Raw genomic sequence first — 21207 nt, 5'->3', positions numbered from 1 at the left:
TGGGGCAAAATTCGCTTTTCTCACTTAGCAACGTGATGAAGTGTGGCTCCATTGTGGGGACTATCTGTAGCTCCCAGTGGAGGTGGCTGAAGGGTTGCTGGGGGCGACGAGGGTGGAGGGAACCCTCCTTCCGGCTCTTCCTTCCCAGCAGCTGCCCCCCCCCGAAGGTCAAGCGCCCCCCCCCATCCCCGGAAGCCTGGCCTTTCCAGGCTGGACTGGGGTCACCAAAGGGCTTTTCCGTCCTCTTAAAATCCTCAGAGGCAGGATTTCAATTCCCTGGCAGGGCCTGACCCTCCTCCCTGCCTGTGATTTAGTGCGGGGGGGGGGCAGGAGAATCTCTGGGTCGCATCCTGCGGCCGCTGGGCGTCCTTGGGGTGAAGAGGAAGCCGCCCGGCTCAGAATTGCTGAGTGGCAGAACTTGGAAGGAGGAAGTTGGTGAGTGAGAAAGCAGATGGACATCTCTCTTCAGCCATGAAGCCCCCCTCCCCTCCTGTCTGCCTTCCCTGCCAGTGGCAGAGGATAAAACGGGGGGGGGGGGCTGCCCATGCTTTGGGCCTGGAAAAAGGTAGCTATATGAAGGCACGGGGGGGGGGGAGAATGTGGCAGGGGCCCAGCTCCCTCCCATGTTGTGTCTTACAAAGGACTCGGATGGGAGAGTCCAGGAAAAGGGACGGGGGGGGGGCTTTGCTAATGCTTTCATCCTACTTCCTCCCCCCATCCCACAGAGTTCTTGGCTCAGACTACAACTGCCCCCACCGCAGGGCAGCTCATCCCGAGCGGCTGACACAACACAGAGACTTATAGCAATAGTCTCCCGGCGGGTGGGGCGGGTGGGCGGCACAGAAGCCCCCCCTGCAGGGAAGGAAAGCGGCTCTCTGGAGACAGGATGTGGAGCGCGTTTCCCGGGGAGTCCTGGCGAGATCAAGGCAGTCGGCTCTTCCCGTCCCTGTAACCGAGGGGTGGGAGCCCCCCCAAATACAGTTGGGTGGGAGCCCCCCCAAAGACAGGACCTTCCGCCCCCCCCCGCTGGGCTCTCCTGACCCTGGAGGGGTGCAGCTCCTCCCCCCCTTGTTGGTGAACAGGAATTCTGCAACTAGTCCGCACCCGGCACGTGGTTGTGGCACAGCACAATTAAGGTCGATCCCGCCGTGCAAAGGCCCCCGGCCCCGCTCTCCGGAGGCAGCCGGCGCAGGGCAGGCGGGCAATCCTACAGGTAGCGCCTTGCTCGGTCCCCAGTGCGCAGGAGGCGTCCCGCTAGGCCGTCCAGCCGCGGGAAGGGGCGCGACCAGCCCCAGCGCAGGCCCCTCGACGGGAAAGCGGCCAGCTCGGGACAGAGGCCGGGACCCCGCTTCGGGGGGCGCGGCGGGGGCGGGAGAGGCCGGGGATGCGCGGACGCCGGGCGCTCCCCCGCCCCGGCCGAGAATGGGGCGACTCCTCTCCTCCCTGCCCGACACCCCCCCTCCCCCGTGGCTGCCGCCCGCGCTTCCCTCGGGCCAAGCTCGCCCCGCTTGCGGAGGGACGCCGCTGCTTCCGCGCCCCCCCCCTCTTGCCGAAGCGGCCGAGGCCCGGCATCCCGGCGACGAAGCGCCCCAGCGCCGCCGGACTCTCCCTCGCCACCCCTCCCCTCCTCCGGCTGGGGCGGGCTCCGGAAAGCCGCCGGGAGGGCGTATAAAGGCGGCGGGCGGCTGGCAGAGCGCGAGTGGCCGGGGAAGGGACCGCGGGAGCGCCGGCAAGTGTGGCGGCGGAGGGCGGGATGGGGGGGGGGGGGATGGCGCGCAAGTGGGACCCCTTTTCCGCGCAGCCCCCGGCCCGGCTCCCGAGACCAGCCCGGGCAGCGGGGGCTCTGCCGGAGCAGCCCCGGGCTCCCGCGCGCTCCTTCGCGCTAAGGGCCGTCTCCGCGGGGAAGGGGGGCACTTGGGACCCGGCGGGGGGACGCGACACTTGGCCCTCGGCCGCGGGCTGCCTCTCGGATGGGATCCAGGAGAGCGGCCGCCAAAGCGGGGCTGCCCGCGAGAACGCTCGGTTCCGGGCGGGCGGGCTCCGAACTGCCCGAAGCGGCTGTCTGGGAGCAGCGTCCGGGGCTGCGCGCTGCTGAGCTCGCTTCGGGCCGGGCAGCGCCTGGATCGGCGCGCCGAGGGAGCGGGTCCTGCCCGGAGTCCGCGGCCTTTCGGGCAGGAGAGCCGGGCGGGGGGCTGGCTTGGGTCCCAGCGCAGTGCTAGCCGGAGCGGGGCCCACGCCGGCATCCCGGCTGGCTGCTTCTCCAGGGACCAGAGCGGATGAAGGGGCGGAAGGAGCGGCGCTGCGACGTCTTTGGGAGAAGTCCCGTGCTTGGGTCATCCCGGAAGACCAGGCTGGGAGGCTTTGGCTGCCCCGCCTCGATCTCTACCCACGGACTCCCTCAAGGCGGGGGAAAGAAAATGCAGCGATTCCCCCCCCCCCAGCCCCAGCCGGGAGCCGTCCACCTGTGGCCTTACCTGCCCGGAGAATTGGCTCCCTTTGAAGCCTGGTGGTGGTGCTGTGTGTCCCTGCCTGCCTGCCTTATCTATCTATCTATCTATCTATCTATCTATCTATCTATCTATCTATCTATCTATCTATCTATCTATCTATCTATCTATCTATCCACCCACCCACCCACCCACCCACCTATCATCTACCTATCTATCTATCTATCTATCTATCTATCTATCTATCTATCTATCTATCTATCTATCTATTTCGTTCATCCATTCAACTTCCTATGCTACCCATCTGATCGGGAGGTGGCGTTCCCTGGCCTGAGGAACCTGCCCACCCAGGTGCCCAAAAGGGGTGCTTGGCAGATGCTCTCAGGACTGGGCCAGCCCCACTTGAGCCCCCTGTGCAGGCTTCCCTCTGGAGACTGACCCTCACCCTTTGCAGGAAAGAGCCGACATGCCTCTGCGCTGCCTCCTGTTGCTGCTGGCCTGGCTGGGCCCACCCTCCGTGGCTGCCCAGACCCCTGCCTGCAAAATGAGAATCACCCAAAAGGGCCTGGAGCTTGGTAAGTGGCCGGGGGGGGGGGAGAGCGAGAGGGACTGGGGAGAAGGCAGTCCAGGCTTTGGAGCGGCTCCCCTGCTGGCTTGGCTGGCACTGCCCATTCTCTGGGCACAGGTGGAGTGGCAGCTTGCCCGTCGCCTCCCCACGGCCTGGCCGCTGGTTTGGGCGGGGAGCCGCTTGCAAGCGGAGACTGTGGGGGTGACGCCTCTGGGGGTCTCTTGCAGTGAAGCAGGAGGGTCTGCGCTTCGTGGAGCAGGAGCTGGAGACCATCTCTATCCCCGACCTGCACGGGAAGGAGGGCCAGTTCCACTACAACATCAGCGAGTGAGTTGGCTCGGCCGGGCACCTGCAGGCCCCTTCAGGGAAGGGTCGCCCACGCAGCCCTGGCCTCCCCTGCCCCTGCCACGCGCCCCGGAGCGGGGTCAGACCCAGCCAGGAGTGCTTGACCCCCGCTGGCTGAGGCAGCTGGGTTCACCCAACCCCTGCTGTTAATCCAGGGGGAAGGGTCTGTGGGAGGGGTCTTGGGGTACGCAGGGAAGAACTGCTGCCAGGGGAACGTCAGGTGAGCCTGCAGGAGGAAGGGGGGCCTGGCAAAGGCCTCAGAAGGGAACCCCCACCCCCAGTTTCTTGGGCCACCTAAGCAAGGAGGGAGAAGCCCACCTTCACACCTGTGAGGTTCTGATAGTGTCACCTCGCCAGGCAGTTTGAGGCAGGACTTTGGGCTTGGCTTCTTGGCTGGACCATCCGACAAGGCTGACCTCGGTCTGGCAAGTCTTAAATAGGCTGTCCCCCACTCATGACAGTTCATTTAGTGACCATTCAAAGTACACTAAAAAAAAGTGACTTCTGACCGTCTTTCACACGGCCGTTCCAGCATCCATCCCTGTGGTCACATGATCAAAATTCAGACGCTCGGCAACTGGCATGTCCTTATGACAGTTGCAGTGTCGTGTGATCCCCTTTTCTGACCTTCGGGCCAGCAGTGGGGAAGCCAGATCCGCTTGATAAGTATATTATACTAACTTGACAACTGCGGTGAGAAAGGTCGTAAAATGAGGCAAAATTCACTAAATCTCGCTTAGCAACATAAATTTTGATCTCCATTGTGGTCCTGAATCGAGGACCGCCTGTGCTCTCCTCCAAGAGAGGCCCAAGGCTCTCCTCTGGATTTTAGGAATGGCCTCCCATCCCCAAGGGGCACCTCTGCCCAACCAACGCCTGGCAGGAGCAAGGAGTTACAGCGCCAGCCGCAGGTCGATACGGGCCGGGGACGCATGTGTCCAGAACGCCACCGTAGATTCCACAAAGTGGGGCAAACTGAGAGACAGAAGCTGGGGTGGAAATAGCCTCAGCTACAGCAGCGCAGAGAGGTGCAGCCCCCCTCCCCCCCAGGTCCTGCCAGCATCCCACTGCAGGTGACAAAGTGAAGCAGCAACAGACACCCTCGCAGGTGGCAGGCTAAGCACAAGCAATGTTTGTGACTTGCTTGGCTGTGGGGAGCTGGTCAGTTTGGCATTAATGCAGCCAAGGGGTATTGTTGTAAGAGTGTATGTGTGTTTGTGTGTGTGTGTACATACCTGTGTGCGTAGGGAACTCTCTATCCTCCATCCTAAAACACGGAGACCTCCCCCAGGAAATTAGCAGGGACCGATCAAAACTGGATCGCTCTCACCAGCTCCTCAAAGGAGGCAGAGAAGGCCAATAAGCTCAACTTCTCTTGGCTCTGTGACAGTTTATTATGCAATCAAAAACGGATTCCGTGGCAGGATTGCAAAGATCAGCCTGCTTCTGCCTGGGGCCGGGCTGGGCTAGGCCGGGCTGGAAGCTAGCCCAGGGTTACCGCAAGAACGGTGGTGTCTGGGTCCGTGGCCAAGGAGGAAAGCCCCAGAATCCCCACGTTCATCTCCTCCCTGTTTGGCTTCTGCCCCTTTGCGGGGGGGGGAGGGGGTGCAATGCCCTTAAGGCCCTCGTGCAACAGCCCGGCCCACCTTGATGCAGGGACTGGCGTCAAGAGGGCCAATGGCAGGCGCAGGTGGGGAGGGGGAGGCAGGGGGCAGTGGCCTGGCCCGCGGAGACACCCCCCTCACACAGACACACCTGACGGTCTCTCCCTGCAGCGTGAAAGTGACTCACCTGCAGCTGAACTTCTCTGAGCTGCAATTCCAGCCGGAGCAGTACCTGGCCTTCCGCATCAACAACGGCTCCATCGGGGTGCATTTCCGGCGCCAGCTGCTTTACTGGTTCTTGTGAGTGGCTTAATTTTATCCTTCGTCAATTGAAAACGTTTGTATAGCCCCCCCTTTTTTTCCCACAGGAAGTCCTCCACTTACAGCAGTTCATTTAGTGACCGTTCAAAGTTACATCACTGGAAAAAAGGGACTTATGACCGGTTCTCACATTTACGACCGTTGCAGCCTCCTGCAGGGTCACATGATCAACATCCGGACGCTTGGCAACTGGTTCGTACTTACGACCGTTGCAGCGTCCCGGGGTCAGGTGATCCCCTTTTGCGACTCTCTGACAAGCAAAGTCATAATGGGGAAGCCGGATTCATTTAACGACCGTGTGACTGACATAACAACAGCAGTGATTCACTTAACAACCGTGGCAAGAGAGGTCATAAAATGGGGCAAAATTCACTTAACAAATGTTTCATTCCGCGATATAAGTTTTGGATTCAATTGTGGTCGTAAGTTGAGGACTACCTGTAACAATTCCTGGGTGACTCCCAAACAAACAAACAAACAAAAGGAACAATATACAAACTATATTAAAACAATAAATATCAACCACATCAGAAATGAAAACTGGGGGCCGAGTCAAGCTTCTAAGCCTCCACCAGCAGTCCCTCCTTTCGAACCCAGGGCACCCGGTCTTGATGTGACCTCTGGCCTCTTCTGTACAGTCTGCACAGGGAGGGAGGGGGTCTTAGGGACGAACAGGGAAGCGTGTGGCAAGGGGGCCATTCTTGTGGCTGAAAACCCCTCCTCACTCACTCAACCGCTTGTCGCCCAGCTATGACGTCGGCTCCATCTGGACAGGGGCCGAAGGGGTCAACATCCACACCCAACTGCAGCTCTCCCAGGACCAGGGGGGGCGTCTTAAGATCGCCAACATGAGCTGCAACGCCTCCATCGCCCGGATGAACGCGGGATTCAGCGGCACGCTGCGGTAAGCGGCCCCCTGCCCCATCTGTGCCTCGGGGGAGGCTGGCCCCAGCCCCTCCCTCCTCCAGGGGCCTGGGAGGCGCTTGATGAAGAAAGGGAGGGAGGAAGAGTCCATTTTGCCAAGCCCAACACCCCCCCTATGAAGGACTGAAGATGTGCATGGGGAGGGGGGGTGGGGTGCCAGGGCCCAGGCTTGCTAAGGGGCAGCCCGCCATGGATGCAAAGCAGACTCTGCTCCAAGGAAGAAAGCTTTAAAGTCCTGATGGACAGAAGAGGCAGGTGGGGAGGGGGCGACATTCCTGGCTGTCTCCCTGAAGGGGGTCTTTAGCCTTGACCGGCCTTTCCTGACTCTCTCCAGAAAGGTGTATGAATTCCTGGCTGTACTGATCACCAAAGGGGTGCGCTACCTGCTCAGTCAACAGGTGAGCACCAAGCACAGGTGAGCAAAGGGGCAAAGGCGAATGGAACAGGCCTGGCAGGTAGTGCTCGTCTCCCCCCACCCCCGAGTCCAGTATAGAGCATCCTGACTTTGCCTATAGACCCCTGCAAGTTCCCACCTCGCACTGATGATGTCACCTAGTTGGGTCATGAAACATCTGCCAGAAAGCAGCCAAGCTCAGAGAGCACCAAGGAACTTTACTATTTGTTCGTTCATTCATTCATTCATTTATTCATTCACTCACTCTTCCTTCCTTCCTCCTTCCCTCCCTCCCTCCCTCCCTCCCTCCCTGTTTGGTCAGCTGCTTTCAGGCAGTCCAAAGGGCAGAGGAAGGCTGCATGAAACCACAGCCTCTGCTGAGATGCCCAAGGTGCTTCCTCCTCCTCCTCCTCCTCCTCCTCCTCCTCCTCCTCCTCCCTTCTAGCATTGATGATGTTACCTAGTTGGGTCATGAAATGTCTGCAAGAAAACCACCCAGCTCAGAGAGCACTGAGGACCCCACAGTCCTCCTCCTCCTCCCCCCCTTCTAGCACTGATGATATTACCTAGTTGGGTCCTGAGCCGTCTGCAAGAAAACCACCCAGCTCAGAGAGCATCCAGAACCCCCACAGTTCAACCCTGAGCTCCAGAGATTCTCCTTCATTCATTTCCCTCCTGCCCAGGTTTCTCTCAGGGGTTCCCCCGGGGTCCCAACTGCAGAGGGAACTTTGCTGTTCAGAATAGTCTTGGGGAACACATGATTGGGCTCAGCACCTGGCACCTGTGGGAGTTTGGGGCCAGCCAAGGTAAAGAACCCATTTGGACGCCCTCTACCCAGCACTTCCTGGAATCATAGAGTTGGAAGGGACCTTGGAGGCCATCTAGTCCAACCCCCCCTACCCAAGGCAGGAGTCCTGATACCATCCTGTCCGATCTTTTCTTGCAAACCTCCAGCGATGGGCACCCGCCACTCCTGCAACTGGCTGTTCCTGCCTCTTCCCAGCAGCTCTGATTCTTCTCTCTGCCTTTCAGATCTGCCCAGTGCTCAACCACGCAGGGCTGGTGCTGCTCAACTCCCTGTTGGACACGGTGCCCGGTGAGTGGCGGGCAGCCTGCCTTTCCCTGCCAAGGCAGAGGGAGGGAGAACTTTGGGCCCAGGGCAGGCCTGGTGCCACGGTCTCCTCAGCTGCGTTCTCCTCCTTCTCCTTCCCCAGTGCGCAATCCTGTGGACGAACACATTGGCAGCGACTACTCCCTCCTCAGCGACCCCCGGGTCACCACGGAGAACATAGACCTGGATTTCAAGGTACCTGCTGAGTGCCCCATGCAGGGGGTTCCCGATGCCCAAGACCTTCAGAACTGGGCCGCGTCAACGGCGGGCGAGGGGGGATGTGCAGCTCCCTCTGCTTGAGTGGCGGGCACTTGTGCGTGCGCGTGAAGCTCCGCTTGCCGCTCATGTAAATGGCACTGTGCATGTGAGTGCGCACATCTGTCACTTGCACAAAGCCATTTCTTCTTCCCTCCCCCCCCCCCAGCTGGTCTGCAAAGCTGGAAAGTTTGGGGATCCCTGCCTTGTGGGATGTGGCATTGAAGAGAAATTGGGATGAGCAGATCAGTCACCCTCTGCGTTGCCAAATGGGAAGGGCAGCCCCATTTTGTGGCTGGTGGAACAAAACATTGCCTCACTCTGGGCTGCCTTCCTTCCCGATAGCTAGCAAAAGCCAGGTTTTTGTTTTTTTTTCTTTGGTGGTGTTGTTAGTTGCAAAGTCGTGTCCAACACATCGCGACCCCATGAACAACATTCCTCCAGGTCTTCCTGTCCTCTACCATCTTCTGGAGTCCATTTAAGATCATGCCTACTGCTTCAGGGACTCCATCCAGCCATCTCATTCTCCATCATCCCCTTCTTCTCTTGCCCTCCATCTTTCCCAGCATCAGGCTCTTCTCCAGGGAGTCCTTCCTTCTCATTAGGTGGCCAAATACTTGAGTTTCCACTTCAGGATCTGGCCTTCTAAAGAGCAGTTGGGGTTGATCTCCTCTAGGACTGACCGGTTAGATCGCCTTGCAGTCCAGGGGACTCGCAGGAGTCTTCTCCAGCACCAGAGTTCAAAGGCCTCCATTCTTTGGCGCTCAGCCTTTCTTAGGGTCCAACTTTCACAGCCATACATTGCAACTGGGAAAACCATGGCCTGCACTATACACACTTTTGTTGGCAGGGAGATGTCTCTGCTTTTTAGTGTGCTGTCTAGATTTGCCATGGCTTCCCTCCCCAGGAGCATTATTTGGTAATGCCACCCTAAATGCTATGGAAACATGCAGTGAGGAGACTCTGTACAGGCCTCCACGGGGAATCCCAGGGGTGCTTTTCCAAAAGGCAACTGGACTTTCTTGTTTTCCTTTGGAAAAGTCTGGCTTCCCATCCAAGAAGCTTCTTCGGTTATAACTTAGAACTGGAAAAGCTTCTTGGATGAGAAGCAAAAAATTTTCAAAGAAAAAAAAGGAAGAAAGTCCAGTTGCATTTTGGACTGAGCATCTCCATAGATCAGGGCTCTTCCAACTTGGCCCTTTGATGACTTGTGGACTTCAACTCCCAGAATTCCTCAGCCAGGCACGGTGTGCCTGGCTGAGGAATTCTGGGAGTTGAAGTCCACAAGTCATCAAAGGGCCACATTTGAAGAGCCCTGGCATAGACCTTTGCAGGGAATCTGGGCCTGAGAATGCAAGCAAGTCTTTGGTCTGTGACACAATTCAGCCCAAAATTGCTGAAGGGAGAAAGTTGTTAATTTTGCCCTTTTTTATGACTGCAGTTCTTAGGCTAACCACTGCAACTGTTAAATTAGGGACGCTGCGACTGTTGTAAATACGAGTCAGTTGCTAAGTGCCTGAATTTTGATCACGTGACCAGGGGGCTGCTACAAAGGTTGTAAGAGTAAACTTTGAACGGTTACTAAATGATCTGTTTAGTGTCCACCCTCCCTGACCCCAACTCCCGGCACGCACCTGTGTCTCAGCTCTGTCCCAGATCGCAGCAACGGGTGGGGTGGGGGGGCCGAGGCCCCAAAGGCCTGGGGTGACCCGGCTGCGCCTTCTTCTGCCGGCAGGGCATGTTCTTCCCGCTGCGAGAGGAGAACGAGACCCTCCCCAACCTGGCCCCGGAGCCCCTCCTGAGGGAGACGGAGCGCATGGTGTACATGGGGCTGTCCGAGTATTTCTTTGACTCCGCCCTCTTCTCCTACTACCGGGCGGGGGTCTTGAACATGGAGTTTGCAGGGAACCAGGTAGGCTGGGCTGAGTGGGTGGTCTCTCCGAGGGGCCGTGGCAAAGAGGGAGAGACGGCTGGTGCGGGGGGGCGCAGGGGTAAAGCCGCTGCCCCTCGCCTGCCTCATGCCCCCCCCTCTGCCCCTTGTTGCAGGTGCCAAAGGATTTGGAAGTTTTGCTGCGAGCCTCTTTCTTCGGAAGCATTATGCTGTTGGTAAGGGGTGTGTGTGGTGGTCAGAGTATATAGCTATCTTAGGAATTAAGAACTGTCCCCTTAAGGCAGTGGTTCTCAACCTTTTTAATGCCGCGACCCCCAACCGGTCGTAAGTCGAGGACTATTCAACCAGTCGTAAGTCGAGGACTACTCAACTGGTGCAGCACCGTTTGCAGAATGGGACTTTTGGCGGGCTCAGCAGGGCAGAGACAGCCTGGACAATTCCTATTGGCTTTGGAAAGCCAATAGAATTAGACTCTATTCAAGAGAGTCTATTCTATTGGCTTTCAAAAGCCAATAGAATAAAAGGGAGTCGCACAGCTAAAAAAAAAAAAAAAAAAAGGAAAAGGGAAAAAAATGGCGGACTGTGTTGTTTGGCGACTCCGTGAAATGGTCTATCGACCCCAAATGGGGTCCCGACCCACAGGTTGAGAATCACTGCCTTAAGGGGTAGCCTTCTGGGTAATGTAGTTTAAGTTACCTGGTCATATCTGTGTTCGGACTGGCCACTGGGAGGGACTTCTGATTAGGTACAGGGATTTCCTGGCCACGTGCCAGACAGCGAGGTCTTCATAAGTTCCAGCCACTAGAACTGTTTGCTTTGTTAGCATGGAAGAAACTATCTTTTTTTTTTTTTAACCTACGTGTTGGGGTACAGATTATGCAAAGAAGGTCAGAAGAATTCCTACAGTAACTGTAAATTCATGTTTTGAGAATGCCTGATGAATTAAAGCAGTCTGCGTGAAATCCTTCCGTGGAGTTAATCTGCCTGCATCAAGCCCCCCTTTCCTTGATGCAGAAAAGGGGGGGGGTGAGTTTGGAAGGAGGAGATTTCACAGGAAGGACCCCAGTATGGTAGGAATAATCTCATTTCGAAGCGAGATGGGTGGCAAATAAAATCTCATAATTATAATACCTGCCTGATCATGCAACGACCCTTAATAATTGACCGTCATGTCATTGTTTTCTCCAGATTTCTGTCCTCAGTTCTGCCATTCAGTTTTGCACCGTGACTTACAAAGGGAGTCTCGTTTCCCCACAGCCCCAGTTTATCTTCATCCGCTTCCCCTTTACAGTTCTTCTGAAGCAACCCCCCCCCCTTTATGGTCACCTGCCTTTCAGCGTGGGAGTCCAATCCAGCAGTTTTATTTTCAATTCCTTATTACTAGCCAGCTGAAATAAACTCCCCGAAAGCCACAAAGCGGTTTCTGGTTCCTTTTTCCATTTTCCCCAGGGAAGCCCAGCAGGGTCTGGTTGTCTTTCGGCTCGGCCCCTCAGCTAACCATCCCCCCACCCCCGTCTTCTACCCCAGGACCCCAGTGTGGCAGACGCGCCCCTGGCCTTGAAGCTGCAGGTCACTGAAGCCCCTCGCTGCACCATCCGGACCTCCGGCACGTCCGTCTCCGTCACAGCCCTGCTCAACATCTTCTTGTCCCCCCCGGAGCAGCCCCTAATTCTGCTCTCCAGCCTGACCATGGTGAGCCCACCGCCCCAGGACCCCCTGTCCTGGGAGGGGTTTCCATCCTTCCCTCCTGGTGTGGAGCCATGGGCATCCTTCTGGGCCAGGGGGACGTGGCTTCCAAGATCCACGAGGTCCGATGGGGGGGCAGAGCTGAGGGAGGGCTCCGCAGGCCGTGCTGTGGGCAGCCCTCCCCCATTGTGGCCTCTCCCCCCACAGGAATCCCGCCTAAGTGCCAAGGTGGTGCTTCACAACAAGGCTCTTCGGGTGCAGCTGGACCTCCGAAGGTAGTGCTGGGGGTGCAGGGGTGGGAGTGACCAGTGGCCCCAATTCAGCAGAGCTTCTGGCCCTCACTCCCCTTCTCTCCCCCCTTCAGGTTCCGAATCTATTCCACCCAGTCGGCCTTTGAATCTTTGGCGGTAAGTCTTTTAGAGTCAGGCCAGGGAGGGGCAGAGCCAGGAGCCAAGCCTGTCCTGACCACTGGGGGGGGGGCTGTGCTTAGTCCCCCCCAGCCCAAAGGTGCTAGGATGGGCCGGTCACAACCCCTCTCCCCTCTGCCCCCTCCAGCTCCTCCCCTTGCAAGCCCCCCTGAAGACGCTGCTGCAGATGACCGTCATACCCTTCCTCAACGGTAGGCAGGTGGGGCGTGTGGGGCAGCCCTGTGGGGGGAGAGAGATGGATCCTTTGCATCCGGGTGGGTGGGTGGGCTGCAGAAGAGGGGCTGTGGGGTGAAGCACATTTGTGTGCCTGAGACCAGCAAAGCCCCCCTCCTTTTCCTTGCAGAGAAGACCAAGAGGGGGGTCCGGATCCCCCTGCCCGAAGGCATGGACTTCACCAAGGAGACCATCAGGAGCCACTTGGTAAGTAGGACCCCTCCCACCCCGGCTGCCTGCAGAGCCCCTCCAGGTGGGACCCATGGAGCTGGGACACTCTGCGCCCCCCCCAAGCTCCCCCCCACTCACCCTCCTGCTTGGCTCTCCAGGGCTACCTCACCATCGGGGCCGACCTGAAATTCACCAAAGGGCTGCGAGAGGTCATCAAGAAGCTCCGGGAGACACCCAGGCCTTCTCTGGCCCCTGAGGCTGCGTAGGAGCCCTGGGTCTCGCCCCCCACCTGCTTCGAATGTCACCTGCCTGCCCCAGCCAGGAGGGCCTCTGCCCTGCCAGACACCAGGGTCTTTGTAAGCCTCTGGGACAGCCGAATAAAGAGCTACGCTGCCCGACTCCGCCTCCTGTCTTAAGCAAGGGGTCGCACATGGGGAGGCTCTTCTCTGATCCCTACAACGGCCCTGCCAGGTAGGCTGGCGCAGCCACCCCGTGGAACCCCCTGGAAAGGTGAACGGAGGCCTCCTGCCTTGTGCTGCAGCTCCAGGGACTCGGAGGCCCCTCTGGGCCAACACCCCTCCCCAGGCTTCCCCCCCCCCCCCGGCAAAGGGCCCCCACCATATCTGTCCACTTTCTGCGGAGAAAATGCAGATGGGGCCAAAGTCTTGGTGATCCATCCAGGCCGGGGAAGAGGCTCAGCGCAACACCTGCACCACCTCTGGATTTCAACCCAAAAGACTGGATTTAGGCGCCGTTGGGGGGTGCTGAGGGGGGCAGGGCTCACACCCCCAAGTCAGAGATCTCTGCATTGGCTGCTCAGGGAGTCCAAACCGCTCTTGGACTGAACCAGGCACACCTGGCAGCAGCAGCACCCCAAAATCCTAAGCCCTAAAGGGGACACCGAACGGTTGCTGAAAGATGCAACGGAGCTCCAGAAGCTGCAGATTCTGGGATAGTCAGACAGGCAGCTGTCCCACTGCCTCCCTCTCCGCAGGGCGAGGGCACAACCGGATTGACACGCCCCCCCCTAATTTGGGAGAGGCAGCTGGTTGGTGGGTGGGGCAGAGCTGCTGCAGCTGCCTGGGGCTCTGGGCAGCCCCTGAAGCAGGCACCCCTTCCTGGAGGGGGGGGGCAGGCTCTGCCAGAACCCCGGCTGCTGCAGCTGGTGAGGCCACGGAGGCTGCGGCTCCTGCTGGCTGCCCGTTGCTCAGCTTGGCTGCTGTTCCTCCCCGCAAGCAGCTTCTGGGGGCAGCCCAGAGGGCAGGGCTGGAGGTGAGAAGGAAGGAAAGAGCAAGGAAGGGCGGAGGATAATAACATAATTAACAGTTGGAAGGGACCTTGGAGATCTTCTAGTCCAACCCAGTGGTGGGATTCAGTCAGTTTGCAGCAGTTCGGTGGAACCGGTAGCTAATTTTTTGGAGAACCGGCTGAAGCCACGTTCTGAGAGAGGGAGGCCTCCCAGGCCCAGAACGGCTCACCGAAAGTGCATGGACGACACTTCTGGAAGTCTGTTCTGGGCCTCGGAGGCCCAGACCCAGAACGGACTTCCGGAAGTGGTATCCACGCAGAGAGCCGGTTGTTCAGGAATTTGAATCCCACCACTGGGCAGGAGATACAAGACCAGGGACGTCCAACCTTGGAGACTTGTGGACTGCAAAGACTTGTGGACTGCAACTCCCAGAATTCCTGAGCCAGCATGGGGGAACTATGGCCCCCTCATGACTCATGGACTTCAATTCCCAGAATTCCTGAGCCAGCATGGGGGAACTATGCCCCCTCCATGACTGGTGGACTTCAACTCCCAGAATTCCTGAGTCAGCATAGCTCAGCTTGGAAACCTCTCCCTTTCCCCTCAGCATAGCTGGCTGAGGAATTCTGGGAGTTGAAGTCCACCAGTCATAAGAGAGCCCAGGTTGCCTACCCCTGCCCTAGACCATTCCGGACCAATGGCCGTCCAATCTCTTCTTAAAGGCCTCCAATGACGGAGCCCCAGAGGGACCCTTCGCCCCGAGACCCAGCTTTGCAGCCAAGGCAACCTTTTCACCACCTGTCAATCACCCTGCTCCTTGTCCATTAGAAAAATACTAGTTTAATCGCTTGCTTGGACCAGAAAGAACATGACCGCTCTTGACCTCACGTGGAGTTCCTCCTTCCAGAGTAACCAGAACGAAGGCTGAGAAATGGTCCCCCCCCCTTTGCCCTCCCCCTGGAGGAGAGTGGGAGGACTGGCTTCCTCCCTGAGGCAGTGCAAATGCGCAGAGAAGGGCGAGGGCAGACGGGGCTGTGCCAGAGGGCCCGATTTCCTCCAGGCTTCCACGAAGGGCCAGTCAGGAGCCGCTCCTTGCAGCCACGCCGCAGAGGGAGGGGGCCAGACCCCCCAGGAAAGAGGCTCTTCCTGGAATCAGAAGGGCTGCCGAGCGAGGAACCGCTGGAACATGTTGAAGGCCGCTCGTGGCCGGTCGGTGGGCACCATGTGGCCAGCGCCCTGCGGAAGGGAGAGACCAAGCGAAGGTGGTGGGGTCATGGCTGACCCACCACGCACCCCTGCTTCGCAACCAGACAACAGGAACCGTGTTGGAATGCAAGGGAGCCGGACGTAGCCCGGGACGGTCCCAACACCCAAGGTCAAATGCTGAGAAAACTTTCCGAGCCGCTCAGATTGTTCCCGAAACAAAATGAATGCAACTGATTGGTGGACAATGGACCACGAGGAAGTCCAGGGGGAAAGGGGGGGGGTTACTTGTGAGGGTGGAGGTTCATTTTCCGAACCTGTGGGTTGGTTTCCGAACGTTTCGTTACCATCTTCAGCAGTGTTTGTGTGAGTGGATTATTTATAAGGGCTTCAGGTGTGGGTGTGCCTAGTGAGGGTCTTTTGATGAGTCATCAGTGAGAGCTGGGGAGGGGTCTCGTGATGGGGAGGTTACTACAGGTCAGGGTCATTGGAATAATAAAGTTGGAAGGGGCCTTGGAGATCATCTAGTCTAACCCCCTGCTCAGGCAGGAAACCCTACACCATTTCGGACAAATGCCTGTCCAGTCTCTTCTTAAAAACTTCCAGTGTTGGAGCATTCACTGCTTCTGGAGGCAGGTGGTTCCACTGGTTAATTGCCCTCACTGTTTGGAAGTTTCTCCTTAGTTCTAGGTTGATGAGAGTCATCTCTCTGATGACTCATCACAAGACTCTCACTCGACACATCCACATCGGAAGCCCTTATAAACAGAACACCGACACTGACATCCCCGCTAAACTCCACTGAAGACGTCACCCAGCCTGGTAACGAAACGTTCGGAAACCAACTCGCAACCTCGGAGAACAAACCTTCACCCTCATCCTGTACCCGAGCGGCAGATATTTGCCACGATTTACCTACGGTTTCGTGCAAAAACTTTAGAACTGGCGTTGCTACTTCCATGCCTATGTGGAGTTATCAATGAAGTTATTCTCCTGGTAAAATAATGTCCCAGGAGTTTTTCTGGCTGTACGTGCCAACGGGACGGTGGACAGGTGGGCTCACCAAGACCCTGGGAGGGGAGGGGCAGGCTCTGCTCCTGCAAGCAAGTCACCTTGACGGTGAGGAAGGCGATGTTGGTGAATTCCTTCACGAAGCCGCCAATCTGGTCCTGGCCGTCCTCGTCCGTGAAGATCCAGGCCCTCCGGGCCACCTCCACCTGCCGGCGAGAGGACCGGGAAGCCGTGAGGGTCTCTGGGCTCCCAGGGGCCCCAAGGAGAAGCCCAGGCGAGGGGCAGGCAGCCCCCGGTCCAGCCTGGCGGGGAGGGTCCCTGGGGAAGCTGCTGAGGAATCCCTCTTGCAGGCCGGCGGTGCCCCATAATTCCTGAGCCCCTTGCCTGCCCCGGCCCAGAGGGAGGAGGAGCTGCAGGCGGGTCGCCTCCATCCTGTTTACGTGTCATTTATTATGAAATATCTATGCCGCCCGTCTCCCTGCAAGGTGGTCCTCAACTTACAACCCTTCATTTAGTGACCATTCAAAGTTACAGCAGCACTGAAAAAGACAACTTGGGACCGTTTTTCACAGGGTGACGTGATCAGAATTCAGACGCTTGGCCACTGACTCGTATTTATGACGGTCGCAGTGTCTCTGGGTCGTGTGATCCCCTTTTGCGTCCTTCTGACAACCAATGTCAATGGGGAAGCCGGGTTATTAGCTTAACAGCTGCACTGATTCACTTAGCAACTGTGGCAATGAAAGGGCATAAAACGGGTCAAGCCTCACTTAAAAACTGGGTTGCTTAGTGACAGAAATTTGGGGGTCAACTGTGGTCGTACGTTGAGGACTACCGGTAGAAGGTGGGCCAAGCGCTCCTTCTGGAGAGACGGGCCGGGTGCCTGCCCAGAGCACAGCAGGGGGCACCAGGTTTGGCCCCCACCCAGCCCAGACCCGGGGGACCACGGGGTGGCCTTTGCCCTCCAGGGCCGCCCGGAGATGGACCCCGGCCCAGCCCAGCCCAGCCCACCTTCTGCTGCAGGGATTCCACGAACCACTCGTCCCCCAGGAAGTTGCAGGCCATGTCCACGTCGCCATTGTACAGCAAGATGCGGTATTTCTGCAGAGAAGGTTGGGGGGAGGGGCATTATTTCACTGTTTTTATTGTTATGACTTTTGCTTTTATTTTATATTCTGCTTTTATGTCTTGTAAGCTGCCTTGAGTCGCCATGGACAAGTAGGTGGCAATATACATTTTTGAAAGAAAGAAAGAAAGAAAGAAAGAAAGAAAGAAAGAAAGAAAGAAAGAAAGAAAGAAGGGGAGAGAGGAAAGAAAAAGAAAGAAAGAAAGAAAGAAAGAAAGAAAGGAGGAGGAAGGGACAGAGAGAAAAAGAAAAGAGATGGAAAGGAAGGAAGGAAAGGAGAGAGGGAGAGAGGGAAGGAAGGAAGGAAGAGGAAAGAAAGAAGGAAAGAGAAAGAAAGAAAGAGAAAGGGAGGGACAGAGAGAGAAAAAGAAAGAAAAAGATAGAAAAGAAGGAAGGAAGGAAGGAAGGAAGGAAGGAAGGCAGCCAGGGTTAGCAGCGCCCCGAAGGAAGGGCCAGCCTGGTTTCCCCTCCATGGGGGGGGGGGATAGCAAGGAGCACTGCCCCCCCCAGCCACTCACCCCCGTGCTGAGCAGCTTCAGGTACTGGTCGTTCATCTGGGTGTAGAGGCGCTTGTAGCCACGGCTGACCTCAAAGCTGGAAAAAGGGGGCCCAATTAGCGGCGGCCTGCAGAAGCCCCCTCCTCCCTGGATGCGGCAGGAGCTGCCCGCGGCCCCCTCACCTGCAGATCTCCCAGGCCGGGATGCCGTCCTCAATGTGCAGGGCCAGGCGCACTTGGGGGTTGTTCAGGTAGCCGGTGAGGCCTGTAGTGTTCATGCAGGGGGGGTCCAGGCGCACCTTCTTGGCCCCCTGCAGCTTCAGCAGATTCTGGGGAGAAGGCCAGCTGATGCCACTCCAGGCCGCTTTCCCCCCCCCCCAGGCATCTCCATCCATTCATGCATTCACTTCAATTCCCTCATTCAGGGTTTCCTGCCTGAGCAGGTTGGACTAGATGACCTCCAAGGTCCCATCATCATCATCATCATCATCATCATTATTATTATATTCACTCACTCACTTCACTCATTCACCCTTTCTACCTCCCTTCCTCCTCCCTCCCTCCTTCCCTCTTCTTTCCTTTCCTTCTCTCCCACACTCCCTCTCCTTCCTTCCCTCCCTCCCTCCCTTCCTTCTCCCTTGTTCCCTTCGTTCCTTCCCTCCCACCCACTTCCCACCCACCTCCCTCCCTCCCTCCCTCCCTCCTTCCCTCTTTGGTCAGCTGCTTTCAGGCCCTCCAAAGGGCAGGGGGAAAGCTGCATGAAGGAAGGAAGCCACAGCCTCTGGAGAGCAAAAGGCTGCTGAGATGTCCAAGGGCCTTCGATTCCTCCCCCTCCCCCTCCCCCTCCTGAGATTGGGGAGCTGGCTTAAATCCCGGGCAGAGCAGCGCATAAGAGCCTTCGCTCTGCTCTCTAGGCCATTTCAGACGGCCTGGGTCTCATCTCACCCTCTTGGGTGCTCCCAGAGACCACCCCCACCAGTGAAGGGTCCCCTACGGCACCTTTGGGACCCCCAACCCTTCCTCCTCAGCAGGGGTCATGCCCAGCTTCCCCCCCCCCGCAATCGCCTCCCAAGCGGCTTCTCCTCACCTGCCTCCAGAGGCTTCGTGCTGGGTGCCGGATGAAGCTGTTGCCCAGGTCGTGAGTGACGATGGTCTCGTCCAGGTAACTGCAAGGTGGGCAACGGCTGAGCTGCCTTCCCAGGACCCGCATCCTCCACCCGGGGGGAGCCCTGCCCACCACTCCCAGGAGCCAAGGAACCCGGGGGGGGGAGGAAGGAGAAAAGGAGGACAGCCTGCAAACTGCCAGGCCCTCACCTGTACTTTCCTGGCACCCCCCCAGCGCAGGGGGCATACAGGTTGTAGATGTTGAGGCCCGATTCGTCCACAATCTGGATCACCTCGACCATCTGGGGGGAACAAGAGAGTGGGCTGACCTCTCCCTTGCCCCCCGCCCCCCAGCCCCAGCCCCTGCCCCTGCGGTCCTCCCCACTCACAGCAGACGTGCAGTTCACATTTGGGCTTTTGTGGAAGTCGCACTTCCCTTTGGAGCAGCAGTAGCGCTGCAGGTCGTCCCAGAGCCTGCGGGGGAGAAGCAGAGGGTCCCTCAGCCGCCTTGGGGGCCGCAGCGCCCACCCCGCCCCTCCCCTCCGGGCCCCGGGCAGAGGCTCACCGTTTGCCCAGCAGGCCGTGATAGTAGGCGAAGTACACCAGGGAGTTGTCGTTGGTCTCGTAGCAGGAGAGCCCGTTGCCCACCGAGAGGCCCTGAAACGCAGGCCCAGTGACGCCCAGCAGCCCCTCACCACGATTCCCTTCCCTCCCCCTCACATGCCCAAGACAAGGGGAGCTGACCGGCTGTTGGTGATCAGGTACTCCCCAGGGCAGGGAAACATGTGTGCGTGTGTGTGTGTGTGTGTGTGTGTGCATGCGCAGGCGTGCCGGCTGAGGAAGCTTGCACCACGCCCTGGTTTTGCTTCTCCAGAAGAGCAGCCCAAGCGAGGCCCAGGGAGAAACAGTGACTGCAGCTCCTGCTGCCGGGGAAATCTTGTTTTGCCAGTCTGCAGAGCTGCCCAGTGCTGGGGGCAATGCCGCCGGGCAGCCCTGCGGCCACCACCCGATTCCCTCCACGCCCACTTAATACCAGGCTCCAGGGGAGACTGCTCCGCGGCCGCAGTGCCCTGGCGCGCCCACCTTCAGCTTGAGGCTGGCGTCCTGCATGACCCACTGTGCCAAGGTGGGGATGTAGACCCCGCCATAGCTTTCCCCGGCCAGGTACAGGTCTTTGGGCAGGTGCTCTGGAAAGAGGCTGAAGAACTCCTTCAAGGCCAGGTAGTTGACGCGGGCCACCTGCAGGCGGAGAGAGGCACGTGCCAGGCCCAGAGCCAGACAGGGCAAGGAGGGCAGAGCTGCGGGCAAGGGCCAGAACCTACCTCTGTGTCGTTTGTCTGATACGCTTGGGTGTCCGAGTAGGAGTAGCCGACGCCAACCGGGGACTCCAGGTACAGGATGTGAGCGAGCTGGAGGGAGACAAGAAGGGCTGACTCTCTCTCTCTCTCTCTCTCTCTCTCTCTCTCTCTGTGTGTGTGTGTGTGTGTGTGTGTGTGAGATCCTGCCACTGCCCCTCATGCCTTCTGGGGGAGGCAGGAAGTGCTCCAGCCAAGCTTTCAGGGCTTGGGGGGGGGCTCACCTTATTCCAGCTGTATTCATTATACGTCAAGGTGGCCCCGTCTGGCTGGACCTAAAAGGGAGCAAGTGACCCGCCTCAGCGAAGACCCCCCAGAACGCCCACAGCCTCTGCCTGATGCCCAGGCTCTTCGGCCCCTGGGCGGCTCGGAAGGCACAGGAGCCCCTGCCAGGCGAGGCAACAGAGGCAGGGGGGAGTGTGACCTCACAAATGCAAGAGACACAAGAGTCAGCCCTTCCAGCTGCCCACATCCCCCCCCGCGGAAAGCAGAAGGGAAGCTGCCCCAGAGCGACAGGGGGGTGGACCGGGGGGGGGGCTTCTGCCTCCCTCTCCGCACCCCTACGCGGCCCCGGAGAGGGCCGGGCCGGGGGGGGGGCTACTGACCCTGAACGGCCCGTGCTCGGTCAAAAGGCCGGCGATGGAGCTGCAGCCGGGACCCCCGTTCAGCCAGAGCACCAGCGGCTTCTCCGCGTCCGCCTCCTCAGCCTCCACGAACCTGCGGAGAGGGAGCCGCGTCGGAGGGGCCGCCTCGACCTGCCCTGCCTCTCCCCCCCCCCGCCGGCCCGCCGCCCGCCTACCAGTAGTGCAGGTGCTTGTCGCCGTCCACGCTCAGGTAGCCCGTGTACTGCTCGAAGGCCGCCTGCTTGCGCAGCCCCGGCAGGAAGCCGATCGCGTACTTGGAGGAGGGCGAGCCGGACCGGGCGGCGGCGCCCAAGGCAGCCAGGAGCATCAGCAGCGGCGCGACAGCCATCTGCGGGGAAGCGCCGGGCGGTCGGTCGGTCAGGAGCCTCCGGGGGGCTCCTGCGGGAGGAGGCTGCCCGCCCCCCTCCCTCCCTCCCGAGCCCCGGGGGTCCCGCCAGCGGCGGTTCCGGGCCGCCCCTCCGCGGCTCCCGGCGGGGCTCACCTGGCCACGGGGCGGGGGGGGGGCTCCTCTTGCTCCGACAGCGGCGGCGGCGGCGGCGGCAGCTCCAGCAACGGCGACCGGGCGCACGTGATTGCCGCTCCCTGCCGGGCCCTGGTCACTTGACGGGCGGGGCGGGGCGCGGAGCCAGCAGCGGCCAATCGGGGCGGCACGCCACCTCGC

At 59.0% G+C, this 21207-nt stretch overlaps 2 protein-coding genes across 5 annotated transcripts; one reads left to right on the top strand and one right to left on the bottom strand.

The window, feature by feature from the left end:
- Positions 1 to 412: 412 nt before the first annotated feature.
- On the top strand, positions 413 to 12756 carry LOC120307552 (phospholipid transfer protein). 4 transcript variants are annotated; one of them, XM_039342413.1, is made up of 16 exons: positions 413 to 435; positions 2902 to 3022; positions 3243 to 3342; positions 5136 to 5264; positions 6034 to 6189; positions 6544 to 6607; positions 7636 to 7699; positions 7818 to 7909; positions 9705 to 9881; positions 10016 to 10075; positions 11388 to 11552; positions 11754 to 11821; positions 11911 to 11953; positions 12102 to 12165; positions 12318 to 12394; positions 12517 to 12756. In XM_039342413.1, the coding sequence occupies exons 2-16, from the start codon at positions 2914 to 2916 to the stop codon at positions 12622 to 12624; spliced, it is 1476 nt and encodes a 491-aa protein (XP_039198347.1). In that variant the 5' UTR covers positions 413 to 435; positions 2902 to 2913; the 3' UTR covers positions 12625 to 12756. The 4 variants fall into 4 exon arrangements, with proteins under 4 accessions (XP_039198347.1, XP_039198343.1, XP_039198346.1 ...); XM_039342409.1 differs by lacking the exon at positions 413 to 435 and adding an exon at positions 530 to 565; XM_039342412.1 differs by lacking the exon at positions 413 to 435 and adding an exon at positions 1076 to 1213.
- A 1671-nt stretch (positions 12757 to 14427) lies between these two features.
- On the bottom strand, positions 14428 to 21150 carry CTSA (cathepsin A). Its single transcript, XM_039342408.1, has 15 exons — positions 21028 to 21150; positions 20702 to 20874; positions 20508 to 20619; positions 20127 to 20177; positions 19870 to 19956; positions 19631 to 19786; positions 19113 to 19204; positions 18937 to 19021; positions 18758 to 18849; positions 18531 to 18609; positions 17627 to 17772; positions 17466 to 17541; positions 16833 to 16922; positions 15923 to 16027; positions 14428 to 14843 (listed from the first exon to the last, which is right to left on the bottom strand). Exons 2-15 carry the CDS (start codon positions 20872 to 20874, stop codon positions 14760 to 14762), a joined length of 1428 nt encoding a protein of 475 aa, XP_039198342.1. The 5' UTR covers positions 21028 to 21150; the 3' UTR covers positions 14428 to 14759.
- Positions 21151 to 21207: the final 57 nt, after the last annotated feature.

The sequence above is a fragment of the Crotalus tigris genome, unplaced genomic scaffold (assembly GCF_016545835.1).
Source record: "Crotalus tigris isolate CLP2741 ecotype Arizona unplaced genomic scaffold, ASM1654583v1 scf7180000017791.1120302, whole genome shotgun sequence".
Taxonomy (NCBI): domain Eukaryota; kingdom Metazoa; phylum Chordata; class Lepidosauria; order Squamata; family Viperidae; genus Crotalus; species Crotalus tigris.
This window is presented reverse-complemented; position numbering and strand designations above follow the sequence as displayed.

Bases quoted from the DNA above. Each gene is read 5' to 3' on its own strand.
- LOC120307552 (XM_039342409.1), top strand. From the start codon at position 545: ATGCTTTGGGCCTGGAAAAAG. The intron at 3,343-5,135 runs GTGAGTTGGCTC...CTCTCCCTGCAG, and splicing joins TTCCACTACAACATCAGCGA to CGTGAAAGTGACTCACCTGC. The intron at 12,395-12,516 runs GTAAGTAGGACC...TTGGCTCTCCAG, and splicing joins AGACCATCAGGAGCCACTTG to GGCTACCTCACCATCGGGGC.
- CTSA (XM_039342408.1), bottom strand. From the start codon at position 20,874: ATGGCTGTCGCGCCGCTGCTGATGCTCCTGGCTGCCTTGGGCGCCGCC. The intron at 16,028-16,832 runs GTGGGCTGGGCT...TCTCGCCGGCAG, and splicing joins TGGAATCCCTGCAGCAGAAG to GTGGAGGTGGCCCGGAGGGC. The intron at 14,844-15,922 runs GTGACTTGCTTG...TCCCTTCCGCAG, and splicing joins TCGCCTTCCTCACCGTCAAG to GGCGCTGGCCACATGGTGCC.